We start from the raw sequence: 20,116 nt of genomic DNA, 5'->3' as shown, positions 1-20,116 counted from the left end.
ACTGCAGCCGTTTCTGTTCATGAACATTCAATGAACAGTTTAGGGGAGGCCGGATAGAAGGTTTATGCACAACTGGGTCCTACACCTTGATGTTCGGGAGACTCCAGAGGCACCAGCAGCTTCAAATACCTGTCTGCTGCTTTGTAGCAGCTGTTCTCCTAATCTGATGTGTTTGTCTGGCAGAAACCGTCCTTTTTGTGCCTTTATCTGCACAAACCCGAGTGTGTCTGAATCATCTACAAATCTCTTAACAGTACGATGATTACGCTTAATCTTTCATGAAATATCGAAGGCTTTCATACCTTGACCAAGGCATTCAACTATTTCACACATCAGCAGAGAGATCCTTTTTCTTTCCCATATTGCTTGAAAATGATGATCTGCTTAATAAAGTGTAACGTCCTTTTTCAGTCGTTTTTTTCCCTTAACTGGGCTTAATCTGAAAACTAATCATCCCAGGTCTCTGAGATTGATGTCAGTGATTCAAAGAGCCCTGAAATACAATTTGCATAATAATTTGGAACGCAGTGAATTACGAAGCTGGTTGAACCCATTCAGGGTAAGTTTCTCCCACACAGACAGACTAACCCACACACACTGCAATGAAAATTACAGATTTTCTAGAGGATTTTTTTTGTTGACTTTTTTCTGCCTGTGTCCACTCCACTGATTTTGCACTTTATTCAAATCGCTCAGCCCACATTACAAACCGCACATTTCACCACTTCTTAAAGTTTAATCTATCAACAAACCGACGCCATTTCATCTGCTGTTCTCCCGGTCTTATCTCTAATTAAAAATCTCCGCTTCACTGTAGCCCTCTGTTCCAAATGCGCGCTAATACATAATTAAAATGGTATTAATATGACAAGGGACCGGAGTTAAGTCTATTAGTTCAGCGGTTCACCCGGGGCATGGGAATGATTCGACAGATTAACAAAAAGGTAAGAGAGGACGGGGTGTTTGTTCTATTTCGTATTACAAGGTTAAACACTTCCTGGTTTGCATGTGACCCCACCCACAGTGGATAAGACTTCCTGGTTTTAAGAAACTGAAAGGTGCTGACTCCAATCTGAGAAGTAATTACTGTATTTTTTTTTCTTTTTCCGAGGGTTGCTGCATTTACGCTGGAACTTATGCGAGACCTTTTCAAACTTCTTAGCGGTTCGTCTGAGCGGGGGAAGAACGCGGCAGACTTGTTCATTAGTGAAACTGCCGCGCGCCTTTCATACACCGTTGGCTCATATACGGTCTATAAATGCATCTAATGTCACATAATAATGTCAGCGGGGCGGGCGACAGTCGATAATTTAAGGTAATCTCATACGTCGACATTAAAGATGCTCTCAGTATTTTTACGCTCTAATGAAACGCTAAAGTGTTTTTTTCCTACACGGCAGTTTGACGGGTTGTCTTTGCTTTTATATAAAATGTCTTTGCTTTTATAAATTCAGAGTTTAAGACCCTGTACCTGATTTTTGTTTATTGCTTTACAAACAATGAAAGAGGGAGAGGGTATATGACATTTTTAATTGTATTCCAAACTCATTCTTAACCTTCTTAACACAATGTATACTTTGCTCTCTGTTTTGTAGATTGTTGTGTGATTTTAATTTGGTCTTCTTTAGGCTGGCTTTGACATCTGCCAAAGGGACTATACCCATGGAAATGAGCTTTTTCTAACTCGGGCACATTTACATTGTATAAAGGTGATAAATGTGCACCGTCCCTTTTCAAATAAATAAAAAAACACACATTTGTGACTCCCAATTTCTTTCAGGAATGAGCTAAAGGAACTCAGGTAAGAACATTTCTCCATACTGAGAAATGTTCTTACCTGAGTTTAGACGAGTTGATGAGTCTGACCCACAAGTCCAAGTCAAGTCCGAGTCTCCGACCCCGCAAGTCCAAGTCAAGTCCAAGTCCCATGGTTACTATATGTTTAACACTCATTCAAATTACGGCACAATAAAACTATTGTAAAATCAAAAACACCAGTAAATTATAAACAACGATGGGACAAATGCAAGCCCAGGGCTTAAAAACTGAAGCTGTTACAACATCCACTGTGGTCATATAATACTTCTAGTCTGACCTTGAAGACGCAGGTTTACAGACTGCTGACATGAGGCTCCTGCATCTTCAGCCAGTAGCTACATGACAGGACCCTGCTATATCCACTGCCAGCTTTAGGTCTTTGTCTGACAAAATTACAATTTGATCACTAATCACTTTACTGAGTAGTAACTTTAGTTTAGGTTTCAACGTATGCAGCAGCTCAAACTCCTCTTAACTCCGCCTTTTTCCTATAATAACAAGAAAATCTGTTGTATTTCATAGTGATCGCTAAAAGTACAGTCCCAATGGCGCACTCAGGATGTCAGCAAACCCACAACAGGGCAGCGTGTGCACGAACGGAGGGGGGGCATGCAAGGGGGCCAATGAGCAGCGCACATACTCCAGCGACAGAGGGAGCGGCCCACAAAAAAAAAGCCAGTATCAAGCGTCAAAACAGCGTGTGTAATAATTCCATGAGGCTCAAGTTCTTAGGGCACAAGTCAGAGTCAAGTCTCGAGTCTTTAGGGGATGAGTCCGAGTCGAGTCACAAGTCTCTAAAAATAGCGACTTTAGTCCGACTCGAGTCCGAGTCCGACTCTTGAGTCCCCATCTCTGCTTTGTGCAGTCACGCAAAAAGACTAAAGACGTTGTTAGCATTTAGCCTCTCCTCCTCTCCTCTATGGGGCCAAACAAGGGTGAAGTTAGAAGCGACCAAGCTTAGCGCAGTAATATCTTCACTTTACTGTGCGGACATCGAAGTGCTCCTAAGGTGTTATTACGCCTTACAATATAGTTCCCCTTTTTATCCGCTTCGAAAATCGATGTTTCATTTTGTGTGACTATACTTGAATCGTGTAGCTACTCAGGTAACAGGATTTAAATAGGGAAAGCGTGGAAGAGCTTGGTTGCTTCTAAGTTCACCCCCGTTTGACCCCATAGAAGAAGAAGAACTTTATTTATTTAGCGCTTTTCACAGACATATTGACAAAACGCTTTACACGAGACCAAAGAGGAGGAGAGGTTGAATGCTAACAACATCTTTGGTCTTTTTGCGTGACTGAGGGCACGCACAAAAGGTACAGGTACGCATCAACTCGGCCAAGCTCAGGTAAGAAGATATCACAGTATCGCACATAACCCATAATGCTTTGTGCCTTGGGGGAATCTACGACCTGGAGGCCTTTGAGTGCAAGTGAAGCCAAACAATGATGAAAAACAACTTCTGCTGTGCTCGTAGTTGCTCCAACAATCAAAAAACGTGATCCGGAACTACAAAGCACTGCACGTGAGGTTAACCAGAGCTTTTTTCGACTTTTCAAAATCAATAGATAAAAAGGTACAGATTTTCTTAAGCTTTGGTTTAGTGGAATTTGATATTTTTTATGGTATTTGGAAGATTCATATTAGTCTCTTTGATGACAGCTCACAACGCCATATTGTTTACAGCAGCGAACCCCCCAAGGCGCAATGCATTATGGTATTGCGCAAGTAGCGAATGGAAAAGCGGTGGCCTATTCATTTAATAGGCAGATTTCACAACTTGCAGGGTCACAGAATGTTAGCAAACTAGCCTGCACCTTCATGAAATTCATACACATGCTTTATACTTTGAAGTACTGATTTTTTCCCCCACAAATATCTGGGTTTACAATATTCTGGAGGAGGACGGGGAAAAAAAGGAGTCTTTCCACTTGAGGACTGTACAAAGCACATTTGACACTGCAGGTGAAATGGTAAAAAAAAAAAACACAATTTAGAGATGCCCATTTTAAACTTTAACTTTTGTCTAAAGTTGTCTTTAATCCTGGCCAAAAAGTATTTACTGATCCAAACTCCCCCCAAATAAAATGCAGCATCAGTTGGTGCATTGATTTGCGGTGTATTTAATATCGTCAAAACAAAACACGAGAGAATGGGGGAAAGCAAAGGAAAAGGAAATCTCTGACTGCACTTTTGCTCGGTGGCTTTATTATTTATCACTATTTTTAGTTTTTTAGTATATTACAATTTGAAAGTATCTTACCCAACACTGGTCCCAGAGGGAATCTTTTGTACCACCGCACCATTTCACAAACCTAAATAATGGATAGAGCCAGGTTTAAATGTGTGGTTGAACTTTGTTAATGTATTATATTAATATATGTTTATATATGTTTTGTTTAGGAACTAGTTCATTATTTGAGGGGGAAAAAAGCCTGTAAAGAAAATCAAAGTCTGCCTTGTTTTTTGGGTTTCAGAATTCTAAGGAAAATATTTGAATGACATACAGATGTTTAGGAAGTCTAGAGCTTTACAACAGTATCAGGTACTAAAGGCGAAATGTGTCAAACTCTTAATGATTTCCTACAAAATCTGATTAAAAAACATTGTAAAGTTTGGTCTATTTTTTAAACTGTGATATTAAAACTAAGATGCTCAGGTTGCAAACTATTAAAAAAGTTCTTGCTTTAAATGATGAAAAATGTCAAAGGACAGGTTTTTACTACATTATGCAAAGGTTTCCTGACAGATAATTAAAGCAGGGAATACTTTTCAAATTTAAAATGCACCATCTGATTGATTGCAAACTTAAGACAGAAATAAGATAACTTTTTCTTTCTCGACAGCCACAAAAAGCCAAAGCGCTGACGATGGCTCCCAAGAAACCAGGAACATCACTGCATTTATGTGTATAAAATGATTCAAAAAGATCGTTTTTAATAGTGTATAAGATATGTGTAATATTTCTGTCGACCCATACGAGAAGTGCAGGAGGTCCAGAACATGATCCTAAACTTTCCTAGAGATTCAAGATTCTGCTTAATGCTCTTTCTCATAAGCGGTGGTGTTTTATCACACTGTCTCCGACTCCGACAGACGCTGGTCATCATGGACGAGGATGGATGGGGAACAGTAGACGCCTGTGTCTGACAGTAGGAAAACAGGTTTTGGAACCACCGGCTTACACTTGTCTTTTTGTTTTTTAACATAGAACTGAAAGGGCTTAAAGTAGTGTATGGCTCTTCCTGAAGCAGATGCTTCGAAACAATGCGTCGGATCCTCTTTCAGTCACACCTGCTTCATTCTGTGAGCTGCGTATGGCGTCTTAAAGCAGGTCGTCTGCTCAGAGCGTCTCACTGAGCTGCCTTTAGCAGCGAGGCGCTAAACAACGGAGGTTTCCTCGTCCATATAGTGATGTAAATCATTAGGCATAGATAAATTAATGTGCTGTATTTCTGTATTTCCCATTAGAGAAAGTGGCTGTGGGGCAGAATACATTTTGTTTTATTATTCTTTACAAAGTCCTGCTTTTGAACAAATACAAAAGCAGGCGTGGATAAGGAGCGTCATCTACAACAAATAGCACCAAAATTAACTCTGACTGAATGAAGTAAAAAGATCACGCATTGATGTCCTGCCTTTGAGCAGCAGAGTGACTGAGGCCCCGCCCACTGGAGCTCCGTGAAGCACAGACCACGTTACAAAGAAAATGACTTATTTATCGGCCTAGGATTGATTTGATCAAACATCAATATCAGGCTGCAAATAATAAAACTGCCACACGTCTGTTTGAAACTTCTCTTCCACATGATGGTGTTGGTGCTTCAGTCGTGTTTATGAGAAGTCACAATAATAAAGTTTGTCCACGAGAGGTCAGTGTTCAAACAGAATGAAACGGCTCAGAGACTTCGAAGCGTACGACACTTATTTGCTAGGAAAGCCTCAAAGTGTTACAAGGCTTCACTCGCCCATCACTAGGTTAAAGTGATAGTCTGTAAGTTTGTAAATGTGTGTTGTAAATTGTATAATTAAGCCCCTTGGCCCTGGGAAATTTGACGCAATGCTAAAGGAACAGGCCACAGTTTTTTCATACTGAGATATGTTCTTACCTGAGCTTAGATGAGTTGATGTGTACCTGTCTGGTCTTTGTGCGTGCCCTCAGTCACCCAAAACGACCAAAGATGTTTGGCCTCTCCCAGCATATTCCTATAGCTCCAAATGCGGTGAAGTTTGAAACTACCACGCTCTTCCACGGGCATGCACAAAGACCAGACAGGTACGTATCAACTCGTCTAAGCTCAGGTAAGAACATATCACAGTATGGAAAAACGGTGGCCTGTTCCTTTAAATAATAATATTAGTTCTAAAGTCTCTCCCTTTGCTGATTTCAGCAACTAATCAGAATCCCTGGGATATCACTTTGACCAATAGGAACTGTGAACTGGCCTGTCAGGTCCAATCAGCAGGGAGCGTGACTGTTTACTTTTGAAAGTTTGTTCTCGCTCTCCTCATTTTGCAAACTAGGAGTGGCTTTGTAGGCCGATCAGGAGGGGAGGAACTTCACTGTTTACTTCACATGTCACTCTCTCCTCGCTTTGCAATCTTACAGACCATCACTTTAAAATCAAGTGATGGAAAGCCTCCATGAGATCTCTAAACAAGCCCTTCCCACCCCCTTCTCCTTGCTCTCCGTCGCTGTTGTTTTTTCTGTAAATGTTGAATGTAGAACAAGGGCAGTCTGACCGGTTCTCAGGAGAAATTAAACCTACCATCCCAAATTCAAGGCTCTGTTTTTCTTTCCCCCGCTGTGAAAGAGCCGATAACTTACCGTACACTCTGCCCAGAACCACAGCCTCCACACTGTTGAGGTCAGCGCCGGACGTCAGGTTGAACATCTCCACATGCCCCTGGTCGATCTGCGAACGCCAGAACAAGTTCACAAGTTAATGGAGAACGGAGAGTGGCCCGGAGCTGCACCCACACGTACAGTAAATGTCAGGCTCAAGGGTCACAAGGCAGAGGAGAGGGCGGCACATAATGGGTCCAAACGCCGGGCTACTTATGAAACGGCAGAAGAGGCTATTCCGGCATTTAGACACCGATTTCCATGAGTGGCCTGTAAAAGGGTTCAAATATCAGTCAGAAATTCCACATGAAAAAGTCAAAAATATTAAACTTAATCATCGCAAAAAGAGGCAAATGTGGGCGGGGCGGAATAATGTGAATACGCAAAATGGACACAAACATGGAAGGAGTGTAGTCCATTTCCAAAAACCCTTGTTTAAAGCAGTACTAAGTAACTTGTTTACCTTGATAAATCCTTTTCGTAGTCCCTGTGGGGGTAATAGTCCCTCTGGGGGTAATACAAGTGTTCATGGGATGATTGGAAGGTCTTTCATCTCCCCCTAGTGTCTCTGGCCAGAAAACCACACTTGCAACTTCACTGCCACCGGACCAGAGCAACCAATACACACTAATGGAAGAATGGAATGGAAGAAGCTAACAGGCTAACGGGCAAAGCTAACTGCAACTCCATTGTGTAATTAGATGAACAATATCCCTCTGTCCCTGTGTCTTTTCTGTCAGCGTAGTATTTACTCCCACGGACAATTAATGAGTTAAAAAATCGTAACTTGCTACGACACCTGCAGTGGCGCTTATGGCCTCTAGGGGCAAGAGTTACTTAGTACTGCTTTAACCTCTTAAACCCCGCCTGAACTGAGCACATTTTCTCCAGTTCGACTTTATCCAAATCTAAAAGCTTCTGGAAAAAAAGCATCAAAATAGCGAGGAAAATGAGGATGAAAACGCATTAAAAAAAAGCAACAAATAGAGCAACAAACACACAATAAACAAGCTGCATAAACCTGATTCAAAAGGGAGAAAAAAGCAAAAAAGAAGCCACAAAAGAGTGACAAAAAGAAACAACAAAAACATACCGGAAGCAACAATAACACAAGCGTCAAAAAGCAAGGGGGGAGAAAATTCACGATCAGTTTTGTAGGTCTTAGCTTTCAAATGATGCGTTCCACTGGAAACTTTTAGATTTTGGTTAAAAAAACAAACTGGAGAAAATGCGCTCGGTTCAGCTGGGGGTTAAGAGGTTAACACAGCCTTGATAGTGGAATTAGGACAAACATATTGACAAAACAGCGAGTAAAAGCGTTCATTTTTAGCTACTGAAATCCTGGAAAGTCAACGGCCCCATGATGAACACGCTTTGAGTTCGCAGCTGCTCAGAACAGGCCCGATAATGGATCATTGGTTTCAAAAATGTGGAGGACCGTTTTGTGTTGTATTTGATATGCAACAAAAGTGAAGGTGAAATACAGATTGGATTCCTCCAGCAGGAGAAGAAGATGCAACCAAAGAGAAGAGGATGAGCAAATACCAAATACTATTCCATGTGTGTTCTGACACCACCGTGCAGCTAATTTATCTACAGAGATTAATAAAGGATAACTTCACTTAAAAGAGTTTTTTATCACTTGAGAAGCACGGGCCCAGACCAACTTTATCCAACTCTGATTCTGAATTTGTGATTTCACTGAAGCTGGACTCACATGACTCCCATTTAATCCTCTCTGCACTGGCTCCCGATCAAATATGAAGCAGTTATTCTTTGTTCTCTCATCAAAACACAAACCTGGAGCTGTGTGTAGACACATAGAGGGGTTGGTGGGAGGGGCTTATGGTGAGATCGTTTGAAAACCAGGGACTGAAAAAACTGGGTATTTTTGTTTCAGCCGTTAAGGATCAACATTTTTACCAAATACCTGCAAAAAGCACAATACCCGCCCTTAAGTGACACTGAATAAATACATTTTACCCTCCTGTCACCAGAAACCAAGCAAATGAATCACGTGCAGAGGAGAATTTCACAGCATGATTTTATATCGTCATCCATCACAGATACTGAGACAGTTTTACGCACTAACACTAACAAAAACAACAACAATATATATATATGTATATATATATATATATATTATTGCACTACGTGAAAGCCGTTCTTCCCCTGCAATGTTTCAGTGAGTTTTCATTCTCTGTGATGAAGTGCCTATAAAAATATATTCATAAAACATAAGAAATGATTAGTTCTTCGACATAAGCTCACGGCCCATGGTGCATTGCTGGAACAAGTCGCCGCCTGATAAAAAGCAGTTACAGTCTATAAGTGAAGTCACAACAAATATAGTCAGGTGGAAGTGGAGGAATTTAAAGTGTGCTTATTGAAACAGAGCCCAAAGAATATGATCAACTATTGATACTTTGGTGGAACAATAGGTTTAGACTGTCAAACCTATTCCAAAACCTTGAACATCTGTGTAAATGAGAGACTTCTCCACCTGAATGCATGGGAAGATCAACACTAGTGATAATGACTAAAAGCATCAGTCAGTGGTGGTCAAAGGAGTTGATTTCATTACTTGAGTAAAAGTACCACTGGTCCAATATTATTCCAATAAAAGCAAAGTTGCTCTGACTAATTATTGCTCAAATTAAGTCAATTGATCAATTATATAATTCCCATCATCATAATTCATACCCTATTTTTCATAGATTTCATAATATCCAATACCAGTCCTTTTAGACACACTTGGGATATGGAAAAGTCTAGTTTTATTATGATGATGATTATGATTATCTTTCTATTCCTTTTTTGTGTTTTTTTTTAACCAGGCCATGTGCAATCATGAATCGAGTGCACCACAGTTTTATTAGAGAAGCCTTTTTCAGCTCCCCGGAAATGTACTCAAAAACTTTACTTCAGAACAGTACTTCAGTATATTTGCTAATTGCAACCATTGAAAGTGCGTGTTGTTCTTCTGTGTGCACGGTGAGCAATGGACCAGAAAAGCATGAGCTGCAGGCGCTGGTACCTGGATGAAGACCGTGTCCATGGTCCGGTTGACGGACACAGAGTGCAGTAGTCCGTCTGACAGTCCGGCCCCGGTGCTCCTCCACACGTCTGCCTCTCTGCTGCTGTCCAGTCTGTACCGCACCTCCAGCTCCTCTACAAAAACACACAGGAACAGTGTTTAATAAGGGAAGTCTCTCTTTATTGGGCTGTCTCAAAGGCACTGGTGCGGTCGGGTCAGTCGGAGAGAGAGTCATAGAGGAGAGAACAGAATTAGCTGACGCTGCTGATAATAGTGTGTCTCACATGCGGAAAAAAGGACGAGGCAGAAATTCAAAGCATAGGATTGAATCATTTTTCCAGCAAGATGAATCATTCCTCACAATTATGATACAAAAGCGAGACACTGCAGGTGAATAGGGGAAACAAATTAATTTAGAGATATCAATTTGAAACATTTGCTGAACATCACTGATATGAATATGAGGAAAAAATGTATTGCGAGGTTTCTGTCATTTTATGTTTTCATATAAGAATAAGGCATTTTGTGTTGACATATTAATAACAAGGATTTTTTTCTGAGGGGATTTTGGATCTTGTTTAGTTTTTGAATAAGCGAAAAGTGACAAGATATTTAAAAAATAAATTTTTTCCTTGTTTTTTGGGTTCAAAGCTCAACAAATCAGGCTGGGAATTAGATATTTAAAAGTCCAAGACTGGAAAGTTTGGAGTCCGTAAGAGCTTAAGTGGAGACGTTGTTGCATCAGTGGAACAAAAAACAAATTTTGAGAAAAGCAGGCCTAAAGTGTTGAAACGTGTGCGCATGTGTCACACATTTCTCCACACTTTTGTATCGGTGGAAAGTTTTGTCTTTTTTATTCTCTGACATGAAAACTAAGATGTTCAGGGAGAGAAAACGAGCTAAAAATCTCCACATCGACCACTCACCGGCTGTGTCTTAATGATTGGCAGTAAGGTACCAAGCCTAAATTAAATCCAAATTAAAATATCTCACTATTATGTGCTCCATGTTTTTTCTTTTTGTTTACTGTATTAATATTGGATATATTTTCCCCTTCATGTTGAAAGCATGTTTGGGTTTAGTTTTTGTGTGCAGTTTTTCTGTCATCGCCCGACCTGTACCTGCCCTGCTGCCTTAGCGGTTTGTTCCGTTTAGGCCTGGTGGGACCGGCTGTCTTGTTTTTGCTTTTCTTCTGGTCTGGTTTAGATTATTTAGACTGTTTTTCCTTAGTCTGGTGTCGGCAGCGGCTTCTATGGGTCGACCCACTGCCACACCTTTTGTTTCTGCGTGGCCGGTTCACCAGGTCCACCTTTCAGTTGTTTCTTTGGTTTTCTTTGGGCACTGGGTGGTAAAGGTTCTTGTTTTCTTACTTCACAATAATATCTTTAAAAAGATACTCTTGTGTCTTGTCTGTAACACTCAGTGCGTTGACCACTCTGTATAGTATATGTCCCCTCTGAAGATCACATAATATGCAAACTTGGCTTTTGTGAGCTGATTATGGTTTTCATGTGTAGGGTACTTAGAGTGGTTTTCTAAATGATTCAGGCATGTCTGAGGAAACCAGCCCTGCCTTTCTGTGTCCTGTTCTGACGTCGCCGCCCTAGCCCTGTCTACCCAGGAAGAGCACACAAAAAAACACTCAGAGCTGAAGAAATACACACCACTAACTGCAGTTGTGCAAACATTTATCAGCAAATTTTCATTTCCAGACTATAAAATTCAAGGAGAAGCCTCGCTTTTAAGTTTCCAAGCGATGGCACAGGGAGAGCTAAATCAGAGCTCGTCTGTGGTGACCATCACTTGTACCAAAATGCTCTTATTTGTGGAGGGCATTTTACCGACAAAGGACTTATTGGAAAGAGGGAAAACAGTTTGTGTCAAACCCTGGCGCAGTCTCAAGATCTAAGACTCTGCTGCTGCCCAGAGCTTACAGCGGTGAGTAAAACTACCGGACAATAAGCTGCTACTATACAGCCGTGCGGTTACTTTATAGATTTTAATGGTCACACTGAATTCTGAGTTATTAACAATAACAATGCACCTGGGTCCAAAAACACTCAGTCATTTCTACTGTAAGAACTCCACCATGAGAAAGATGGACAACGCCAAATCCAGACATAAAGAGGTGTCACACAGATCCTTTCGGACGTACCCCACTCATCTGCTCAGCAACTCAGACAGGAGCAAACCCTATCGCTGTCCTCCTCCCGCGCTTTACCCAAAGCTAACGTGGCTTTGGGTAAATAAATGCGTTTAATTCTCTCACTGCTGAAATATTATGGGGGGAAAAAGTGAAGAGCAGACATCCCGAGGAGGGCGGCACATCGCCAAACTCCCAGGGAGGAGTCGCTGTGCACAGTGCTTCTTAATGAAGCAAGGATGAAAACGCAACCCAAAAAGCGAACATTGTTTTACAAAAAAGCAAAAGCTCAACAAAAGAACAACATCAAAAGTGCAGCCAAAAAGTGTCAAAAATGTGACAAAAGCTCACTGAGTGCCAAAAAACTTTTTTTTCACTCCCATGCGTTGTGAAACTAGATACACTGAGATTTTAACATTTCTCCGATTTGTTTTATTGTTAAAATTGGTCCAAGTACAGTTGAGAAACATCCTGTTAAAGTCTTCAATCCGAGAACCAGGCTGTTTAAATAAACACGCCATAATGAGCAAAACGATCGATAACACGCAGTGTTTCAAAACGTGTCAACAATGTTGTCCTTGAAAATTGACTTGAAACAAATGTATTTAAGCATTTGCCTCTTCCCATAATGTTAGCATCTGTCCAGAGAGGACAGAGGAGGAGGGAGGAGTTAATCAGAAAGGAGAGAGTAATTATCTCCGAATCTAGAAAAATATCAGTGATTTTGATCAAAACTAGCCTCTGTTTAGCTTAGATTTGTCAGGAACCGAGGCACGTAGCATTAAACTTTTTTCACCCACGGAGAGCTTAGAGCTTCGTCTTTCAAGCGAATCATAGCATGCGTCCATACTTAAATATAGAATGCGTTGTGGTGCTAGAAATATCATGAAAAATGGTCTGGATTGTTGGCACTCTACAGCTAAATCCCCAAAACAGCGCGGCACTCAATGTGTCAACAATCAACAACAAATAACAAAACGTGACAAAAATGAGACAAAAAAGACTGTGAAAAAAGTGATGACCTCACAGCAGCAATGCAAGGAAAAAGGTAAGTCTGTAAGCTCCAGTCCAGAAGCTTTTAGTTTTGGGTAAAGCCGAACTGGAGAAAATGCCCTCAGTTAAGGTAAGTGGCAAGAGGTAGGTAAGTAGGTCACCGTTCTCCTGAAATATTTGCCCACACATGAAGAAAAAAGTCCTGTATGTGTAAGTATAAGTACTTTGCCTATGTAAATTTAGTTGGTGTGGCTCTTATTCAGGTGCGCTCAATAGTCTGAAAAATACGGTATGAGGGCGAAATGTGCATTGAGAGGTTGGAAGAGTGTTTTGGACTATTTTTAAGGTTTACTCATGTTAAAGGGGCTCAATGCAAGTTTGCCATTTCATACTCACTACTGCCATCTCAGGTCATACGTGTAACTGCACCTTCTATATTAAGCTCGTGCATGACGGCACTTCGGACCCGAATTAACACCTCTCTGAGTGACAGGATTTTAGAGGCAGTTGTGGTGAACAGGTCTGGGCTCATTCTACACATTAGGACATTGTTGAAACATGTAGGGGGAGGAAAATACTTAATTTGAACATTTTTAAACTCAGTATAGTCCCTTTAAAGAGGGGGTATTCTGCTTTTTTTCAATCCCATAGCACCAGTCTATATCACACTACAATGATGACAAACCTTCTGTTGGTCTGTAAATGCAGTAAATTAGAATAACTGCCTTGTATAAAACTGCTCTCTCAAAATGGCTGTAGTGAATGTCTTGAAATAGGCCTCTGTCTCTTTAAGAACCTCTGAGCCTTTCCGACACGCCCCCTCCACACGCTGTCTGTGGCATCAGTGGGGAGGGGGTTCTGCTGAGGAGCAGTGGTTGGTTACTCGGCTGGTGACGAAAGCTCGGAGGCGTCTCCAGGAGGTGGGGGCGTTCCTAGGAGGACTCAGGCAAACCTATCCCTAAAATGGCCGCCATCAGAGTTTTTACAGATTACTCAAAAATACGTGAATGTGCCAAGGCAACACTTCAGGCATGTTTTTAATGAGGGAATGACATAATAAGATGATGTAAAGCTTGAAAAAGTCGATTTTGCAGAATACCCCCCCTTTAACCACATAGCCAGGTTAACCAGAGTAAACCTATCCATTTCTAAAAGCTGTGCACTTATTGGATCACATTCTGCATCTCCACAAAAGAATATGACACTCGTCTCTACTGTGAACAGCCCGCCATGATCTAAACTTAACTCTCCTGTCACAGCGCTTGCACGTCTCACTCCCCTCGCTCGACCGGGCCGACACCCGTTAATTGCGGCTCGAATTTGTCGCGCTTCAGAGACGAGGCGCCTTATTGAAAAGCTTAACGCCGTGTTCCTTTTAGCCCGCGATGATTTGCCGCGTTACGGCTAATAAGTGCGTCGCGGTAATGGGGAGACAGCCCGGGCAGAACGCGGCGTGAAGCTATCGGCGTGCGGATGCAGGTTTTCTGTGTCTATTCTTTTTCCCTTTTCTTTAGACGTTTTTCTGTGGCTCGTATGTAAAAGTCTTGGTATAATGAGCACGTGGAGAGAGAAGAAAAAGTCTGAGGCGGCTCCTGCTGTTTCGCTACTTTCTGTCATAATTCTACTAAAGGGAGGAGATGAGTTAGTTTATGTAATGTTGTTTTATTATTATTATTATTTGGTAATCATCTCAAACACAACTTTATCACTATCTTACACTTTGGTGCTTGAACAGATGAAACAAAATCTGCACTACTAAATCTACTTCCTCCTCCTTTTGAGTAAAGCATTTCCTGGATACGTAGGGCCTCAGGAGGAGCTGTTTGGGAGCTGCCTCATGGGGAAGATTCAAAGATTACTCAAAAAGTGGATCAAAATACAGCTGAAAATATGTATTTGGTGAGAGTACATTGTAATATGGTGTAAAGCTCTAAAAAAAATACCCCTACAAAACAGGCCATGGCAGGGGTCTCCAAGTAAGTTTCCCCGGGACCCAAAATATATCTGGAGTGTATTGCCGGGGTCCATAAACAAAAGCTCCAGTAAAATCTGTTTTGATTGTGAATATTCTATTGAAGGAACCTTTTTCAATAAATGACTAATAATGATACGGACTGTAGCTTACCCTTGTATATGCTGTTGTTGTCAGTATTTATTCACTCCACACTTGGTGGTGATAACTAATGTAGCCACAGCCGCCCTGGGGCAGAGCATCCATTTACCACATGGCTATAATGTGTTGTTTATATCCTGATCGTTTATCAGTGCCCTCTGCTGGACACGTGTGGAATTATTTCCTTTCTTCATTTAAGCTGCTCCCTTGTGGCTGGGTGAGCATTCTGGTTATTTCTTTAAAAAAATCATAACTCTGCATTTGAATGGGCTAGAGATAGGGCAGGGCGATGTGGCCTAAAATCGATATCACGATATAAAAAATAAATATCACGATAACGATATATATAGTGCCATATTAATTTCCTCGCAAGTATGATCTACTCAAGCAGTTTACATTTGACTTTTTCAGCACCTGTCCCGTGTTCTACAGTCAGTGTTTATGCTGCTCTGATGGAGCTGAGCGCAACATATATTATATCGTGTCCACAATGATATCAAAAATTACAACGATATCAAAAAACATGTAAACTTTCACCTGGAAACAAGGCCGTGGGAACCCAGGGTGCTGAGGGCGCTGCAGCCCCCCCTGGTGGATAGTGTGTGAACTGCAGGCAATATTAACCCCTTAACTCCCACCTGAACCGAGCACATTTTCTCCAGCTTTACCCCAGTCCAAAAGCTTCTGGAAAAAAGGTGTGAAAATAGCAACAAAACTGAGACGAAAGCATTGATGAAAATGTGAAAAAAGTGAGAAAAAATGGACGAAAAAGTGACAAAAAAGTGAGAAAAATTTGACGAAAAAGTGACCAAAAAATTACAAAAAATGACAAAAATTGACAAAAATTTGACAAACTGAGAATAATTTGACAAAAAATTGAGAAAAAAGTCACAAAAATTTGACAAAAATGAGACGACTGCCCAACAAAAAAAGTGATGAAAAAAAATCTGATGTGAGGAAAAAGATCAATTTAGTTTTGTAGGTCTTTCAAATAAGGCGTTACACTGGCCTACAGGATTTGGGTAAAGCTGAACTGGAGAAAATGCTCTCGGTTCAGGCGGGAGTTAAGAGGTTAATAAATAGGATTTATGCACAGAAAAAGTATTTTGGGGTTAAATTTTGTCCCTCAGCGCCCCCTAACTAAATTATCTTCCCACGGCTCTGCCTGGAAACAAAAGAATCCCTAATCTTCAATATAATATGTTTAATTATTACACTGATTCAATGTTTCTCCACAGATTTATTTGGGAAATATAAACATTTTAAAGAACCATTTTCTCAAAATGCATTTTTATGCATCTGGTTTCCCGATTGTGCTGAAAATAGCTCGGCGCATCAACACTCTCGCTACAATCAACAAGCATTTTCGCGTCAATTTCAGTTGAACAGCCCAAAGCACAGAATAATGGTGACAACTGTCGCACTGTCGCTCTTCAAGATACTCTGATAAGGACTAATGAAACGACTTCCATTCGTGAAACCAAAGCGCGACATGGTGAAATAATCGGTGGGTTGAAGCTGGACCAAGTATTGCGCATTCAGACCCAATTCCTGCCACCTTTTACCCCTGGGCAGGTGAGTCATTGTCTGATTTAACTGATCTTTCCATGCTCTACACATAAACTCCGTTTGAAGGAAGCGCAGAGGTGCTTTCAGCAGTGCCATGGTAGAAGTTAATGAGTATAAGAAGTTGAATAAGCTAAATAACGATGCACACAATTGCGCGTCCTTGGCTGATATGGCTAAATATTTTCAGAAAATAACAGTCCTACTCAATACCAGTATCAGATATTCAAAATACACAATTTAGTGTAATGTACAATAGGATAAAGTAGCAGAATAAGTTTGAGTTATTGTTGGTGTGGCTCTCTGACTCAATTCAGGCTTCTTATGTGGCCCCTTATGAAAATTAATTGCCCACCCCTGGCTTACACTGCATTCCAAATTATTATGCAAGTTGTATTTTTGTGTCAAAAAGGTAAAAAAAAATAAAAAAAATAATGAAACTCATGGATGGTATCGTGTCTTGGGGCTCTATGAATCACTGACATTAATCTCAGAGACCTGGGATGATTAGTTGTCGGGTTAAGCCCAGTTAAGGGAAAAACTACTGAAAAAGGGTGTTCCACTTTATTATGCAGATCATCATTTTCAAGTAATATGGTAAAGAAAAAGGGTCTCTCTGCTGATGAAAAGTGTGAAATAGTTGAATGCCTTGGTCTAGGTATGAAAACCTTCGTATTTCATGAAAGATGAAGCGTAATCATCATACTGATAAGAGATTTGTGGATGATTCAGAGCACACTCCGCTTTGTGCAGATAATGGCACAATATGGACGGTTTCTGCCAGAGAAACACATCAGATTAAGAGAACAGATGCTACAAAGCAGCATACAGGTATTTGAAGCTGCTGGTGCCTCTGGAGTCCCCCAAACATCAAGGTGTAGGACCCTCCAGAGCCTGCAGTTGTGCATAAACCTTCTATCCGGGCCTCCCCTAAACAGTTAATTGAATGTTCATGAACAGAAACGGCTGCAGTGGCTCAGAAATACATGAGGACTCATTTTCAAACAGTCTTGTTCACTGATGAGGCCGTGTAGCCCTGGATGGTCAAATCAGTGGAGTAGTGGATGGTTGGTGACCACAATGTCCCAACAAGGCTGTGACGTCAGTAAGGAGGTGGCGGAGTCATGTTTTGGGCCAGAATCATGGTGAGAGAGCTGGTCGGCCCCTTTAGGCCCTTTTAGGCTCCCTGAAGGTGTGAAAATGACCTTTGAAAAATATGTGGAGTTTCTGACTGACCACTGTCTTCTATGCTACAAAAATAAGAGCCGTCCTTTCCCTATCAAGATCATCTTCATCATGACAACGCACCATGTCCTGCTGTAAAGAATACCTCTGACCTCAACCCTGTTGAGAACCTTTGGAGCCTCAACAAAAAAAACTTCTATGAGGATGGGAGGCAGTTTTCATCCAAACAGCAGCTCTGGGAGGCTATTCTAACATCCTGCAAAGAAATCCAAGCAGAAACTGTCCAAAAACTCACAAGTTTAATGGATTTAAGGATTTTGAAGCTGCTCTCACACAAGGGCTCCTATGTTAAAATATAACTTGACCTGTTAGTATTTTTTTGATTGAAATAGCTTTTGATTTCAGTAAATATGACCTCCTGATGCTACAAATTCAACAAATGACCATTAATTACAAGCTTTAAAATGTATTGAAACGATGAGTTGCATAATAATTTGGAACAGTAGATTTTGAGGTTTTTACTACATTCATTTTTGAAAAAAATACTGTTATCACTTGGAGATTTTTTCAATCACATTTAAATGATCCTCTACCAGTTAAAGACTTGAAAATTATGCTGACTCTCATTTGAGTTGACGAATTAGAAAATCTTAGAAAAATGTAACTTGCATAATAATTTGGAACGCAGTGTATAGGATAAAACTACATTATCGGTCAGACCTGTGTTACGGAAAAGGGTAAACACCAACACAAACTAATGAGAAAGCGACTTCACTCTAATCATCAACATTCCTGAATTATCAACGTAAATGTCCTGAAATTGCGTGCAAACCAGTTACAATTATTTCCGGGAAATCTCTAGCGGACAAATTGTCCAACAATAAGCATCGCAAAACGGTGAGATGGGTCTATTTATTACTCTGGCTCTATTTTTTACTCTGACATTAAAACTAAGATGTTAAAGCAGTACTAAGTAACTCATGCCCCTAGAGGCCATAAGCTCCACTGCAGGTGTCGTAGCATGTTGTGTTTTTTTACTTATTAATTGTCCGTGAGAGTAAATACTACGCTGACAGAAGAGACAAAGGGAGAGAGGGATTACACAATGGAGATATTTTATTTTCACTCAAACGTGGCTGTAAATACTGTTTAAGTGGTGCTAGCCCGCAGTTAGCATTGCCCATTAGCCTGTTAGCTTCTTCTACTTACTCAGTACTGTTTTAAGGGAGAAAACTAAACTAAAATTGTCACGTTTTCACCTGGCGTGTCTCTCGCCTTGAATTTGCTCCTCAGAAAGCAAAAATCCTTTCTGCAGCTGCATTTGCGGTGATACATCTGCCACTTCCTCGTACATGAAGCCCGAGTGTGCGGCGTTTACCCTGCGCGTTGACGAGCAGCGCGATGTCCTGTCTGTAGGAGGCGACGTAGAGCAGCATGGCTGGGCTGTGGCTGGTCCTGAAGCTCAGAGACATGTTCTCCCCGGCTGCCGACTCCTGCTCCTCAGACGCACGGCTCGGCTCGAACGGATCCCTCAGAGTGTACACCACCGAGGTCGAGGGTTTGAAGATGGCCGACACCTCTGCAAACAAAGCATATGTATGCATATGACGTCACCTTTAACTTCTTAACCCCCACCTGAACCTGAACTGGGCACATTGGCTTGAACACACACATTGGCTTCACCCAAACCTCAAAGCTTCTTGAAAAAAAGTCTCAAAATATGCAACAAAAACGGGACAAAAAGGCGATGAAAAAATAAATAAATATGTGTGTCCAGTTTCCCCTACCACTAAAAACCGGTACAATAGTCCAGGATAAATGATGTCCATGTGCGTGAATGAATGGTGGTGGGTGAGTGAATGAATCAAAAATCCTCTGCCCGTTAAGTCAATCCCTCAGTTATTATTTGATATGTTCCCATGAAAGAAATATGTTCAAACAACAACAGTCCAGTGAACGCCTAGTACAGAGCCAATGACATCAGCACTGATATTAAAGCTGCATTATGCAAGTTTTAAGGCAAAATAAAAGTTGATATTTCCTTGTATTTGACCTTGCAGTGACCCAGAGACAGTATGAGTGGTCAGCATGGCACCTTTACTTTCCATCATGGTGATCTCTGCAATGCTCCAGGATTTGTTTTTTTTTCTAGGCTTTCTGGTGAGAGGCTCCGTCAGCAGTGAAAACCTTCCAAAGAGACCACTGTGATAGAAAGTAAAGGCACCATACTGACCCTTCATACAGAGGCTGGATATATGCACAAATATCAACTTTTTTTTCCACATGAAAAGTTACATAATGCACTTTTAATCTGGGATCGCTCCGGCTTCAATGTTTGGGGGCCAAGCACACTGCAAATCCATTAACTGTTTAATAAATCAATCAACCAAAGTTTATCTACAGTATATATCACTT

The 20,116-nt window shown here is 41.0% G+C and overlaps 2 protein-coding genes across 2 annotated transcripts in view; both read right to left on the bottom strand.

Moving 5' to 3' along the window:
- Nucleotides 1–20,116, bottom strand: part of LOC306977344 (contactin-associated protein-like 4) — a 330,278-nt gene that overhangs the window by 19,612 nt on the left and 290,550 nt on the right. The window contains exons 19-21 of the mRNA XM_079575645.1: nt 19,080–19,280; nt 9,702–9,835; nt 6,647–6,734 (exon numbers count right to left, since the gene is read on the bottom strand). Of these exons, the coding sequence (XP_079431771.1) occupies nt 6,647–6,734; nt 9,702–9,835; nt 19,080–19,280 (423 nt within the window). The remainder of the gene's footprint in view (nt 1–6,646; nt 6,735–9,701; nt 9,836–19,079; nt 19,281–20,116) is intronic.
- LOC306977348 (E3 ubiquitin-protein ligase RNF14-like) overlaps nt 1–20,116 on the bottom strand; it is a 324,872-nt gene that overhangs the window by 300,910 nt on the left and 3,846 nt on the right. The window lies entirely within an intron of this gene.

This window comes from Gobius niger (genome assembly GCF_951799975.1).
Source record: "Gobius niger genome assembly, chromosome: 17".
Classification (NCBI taxonomy): domain Eukaryota; kingdom Metazoa; phylum Chordata; class Actinopteri; order Gobiiformes; family Gobiidae; genus Gobius; species Gobius niger.
Note: the sequence above shows the minus strand (reverse complement) of the source record. Positions and strands in the feature narration are given on the sequence as shown.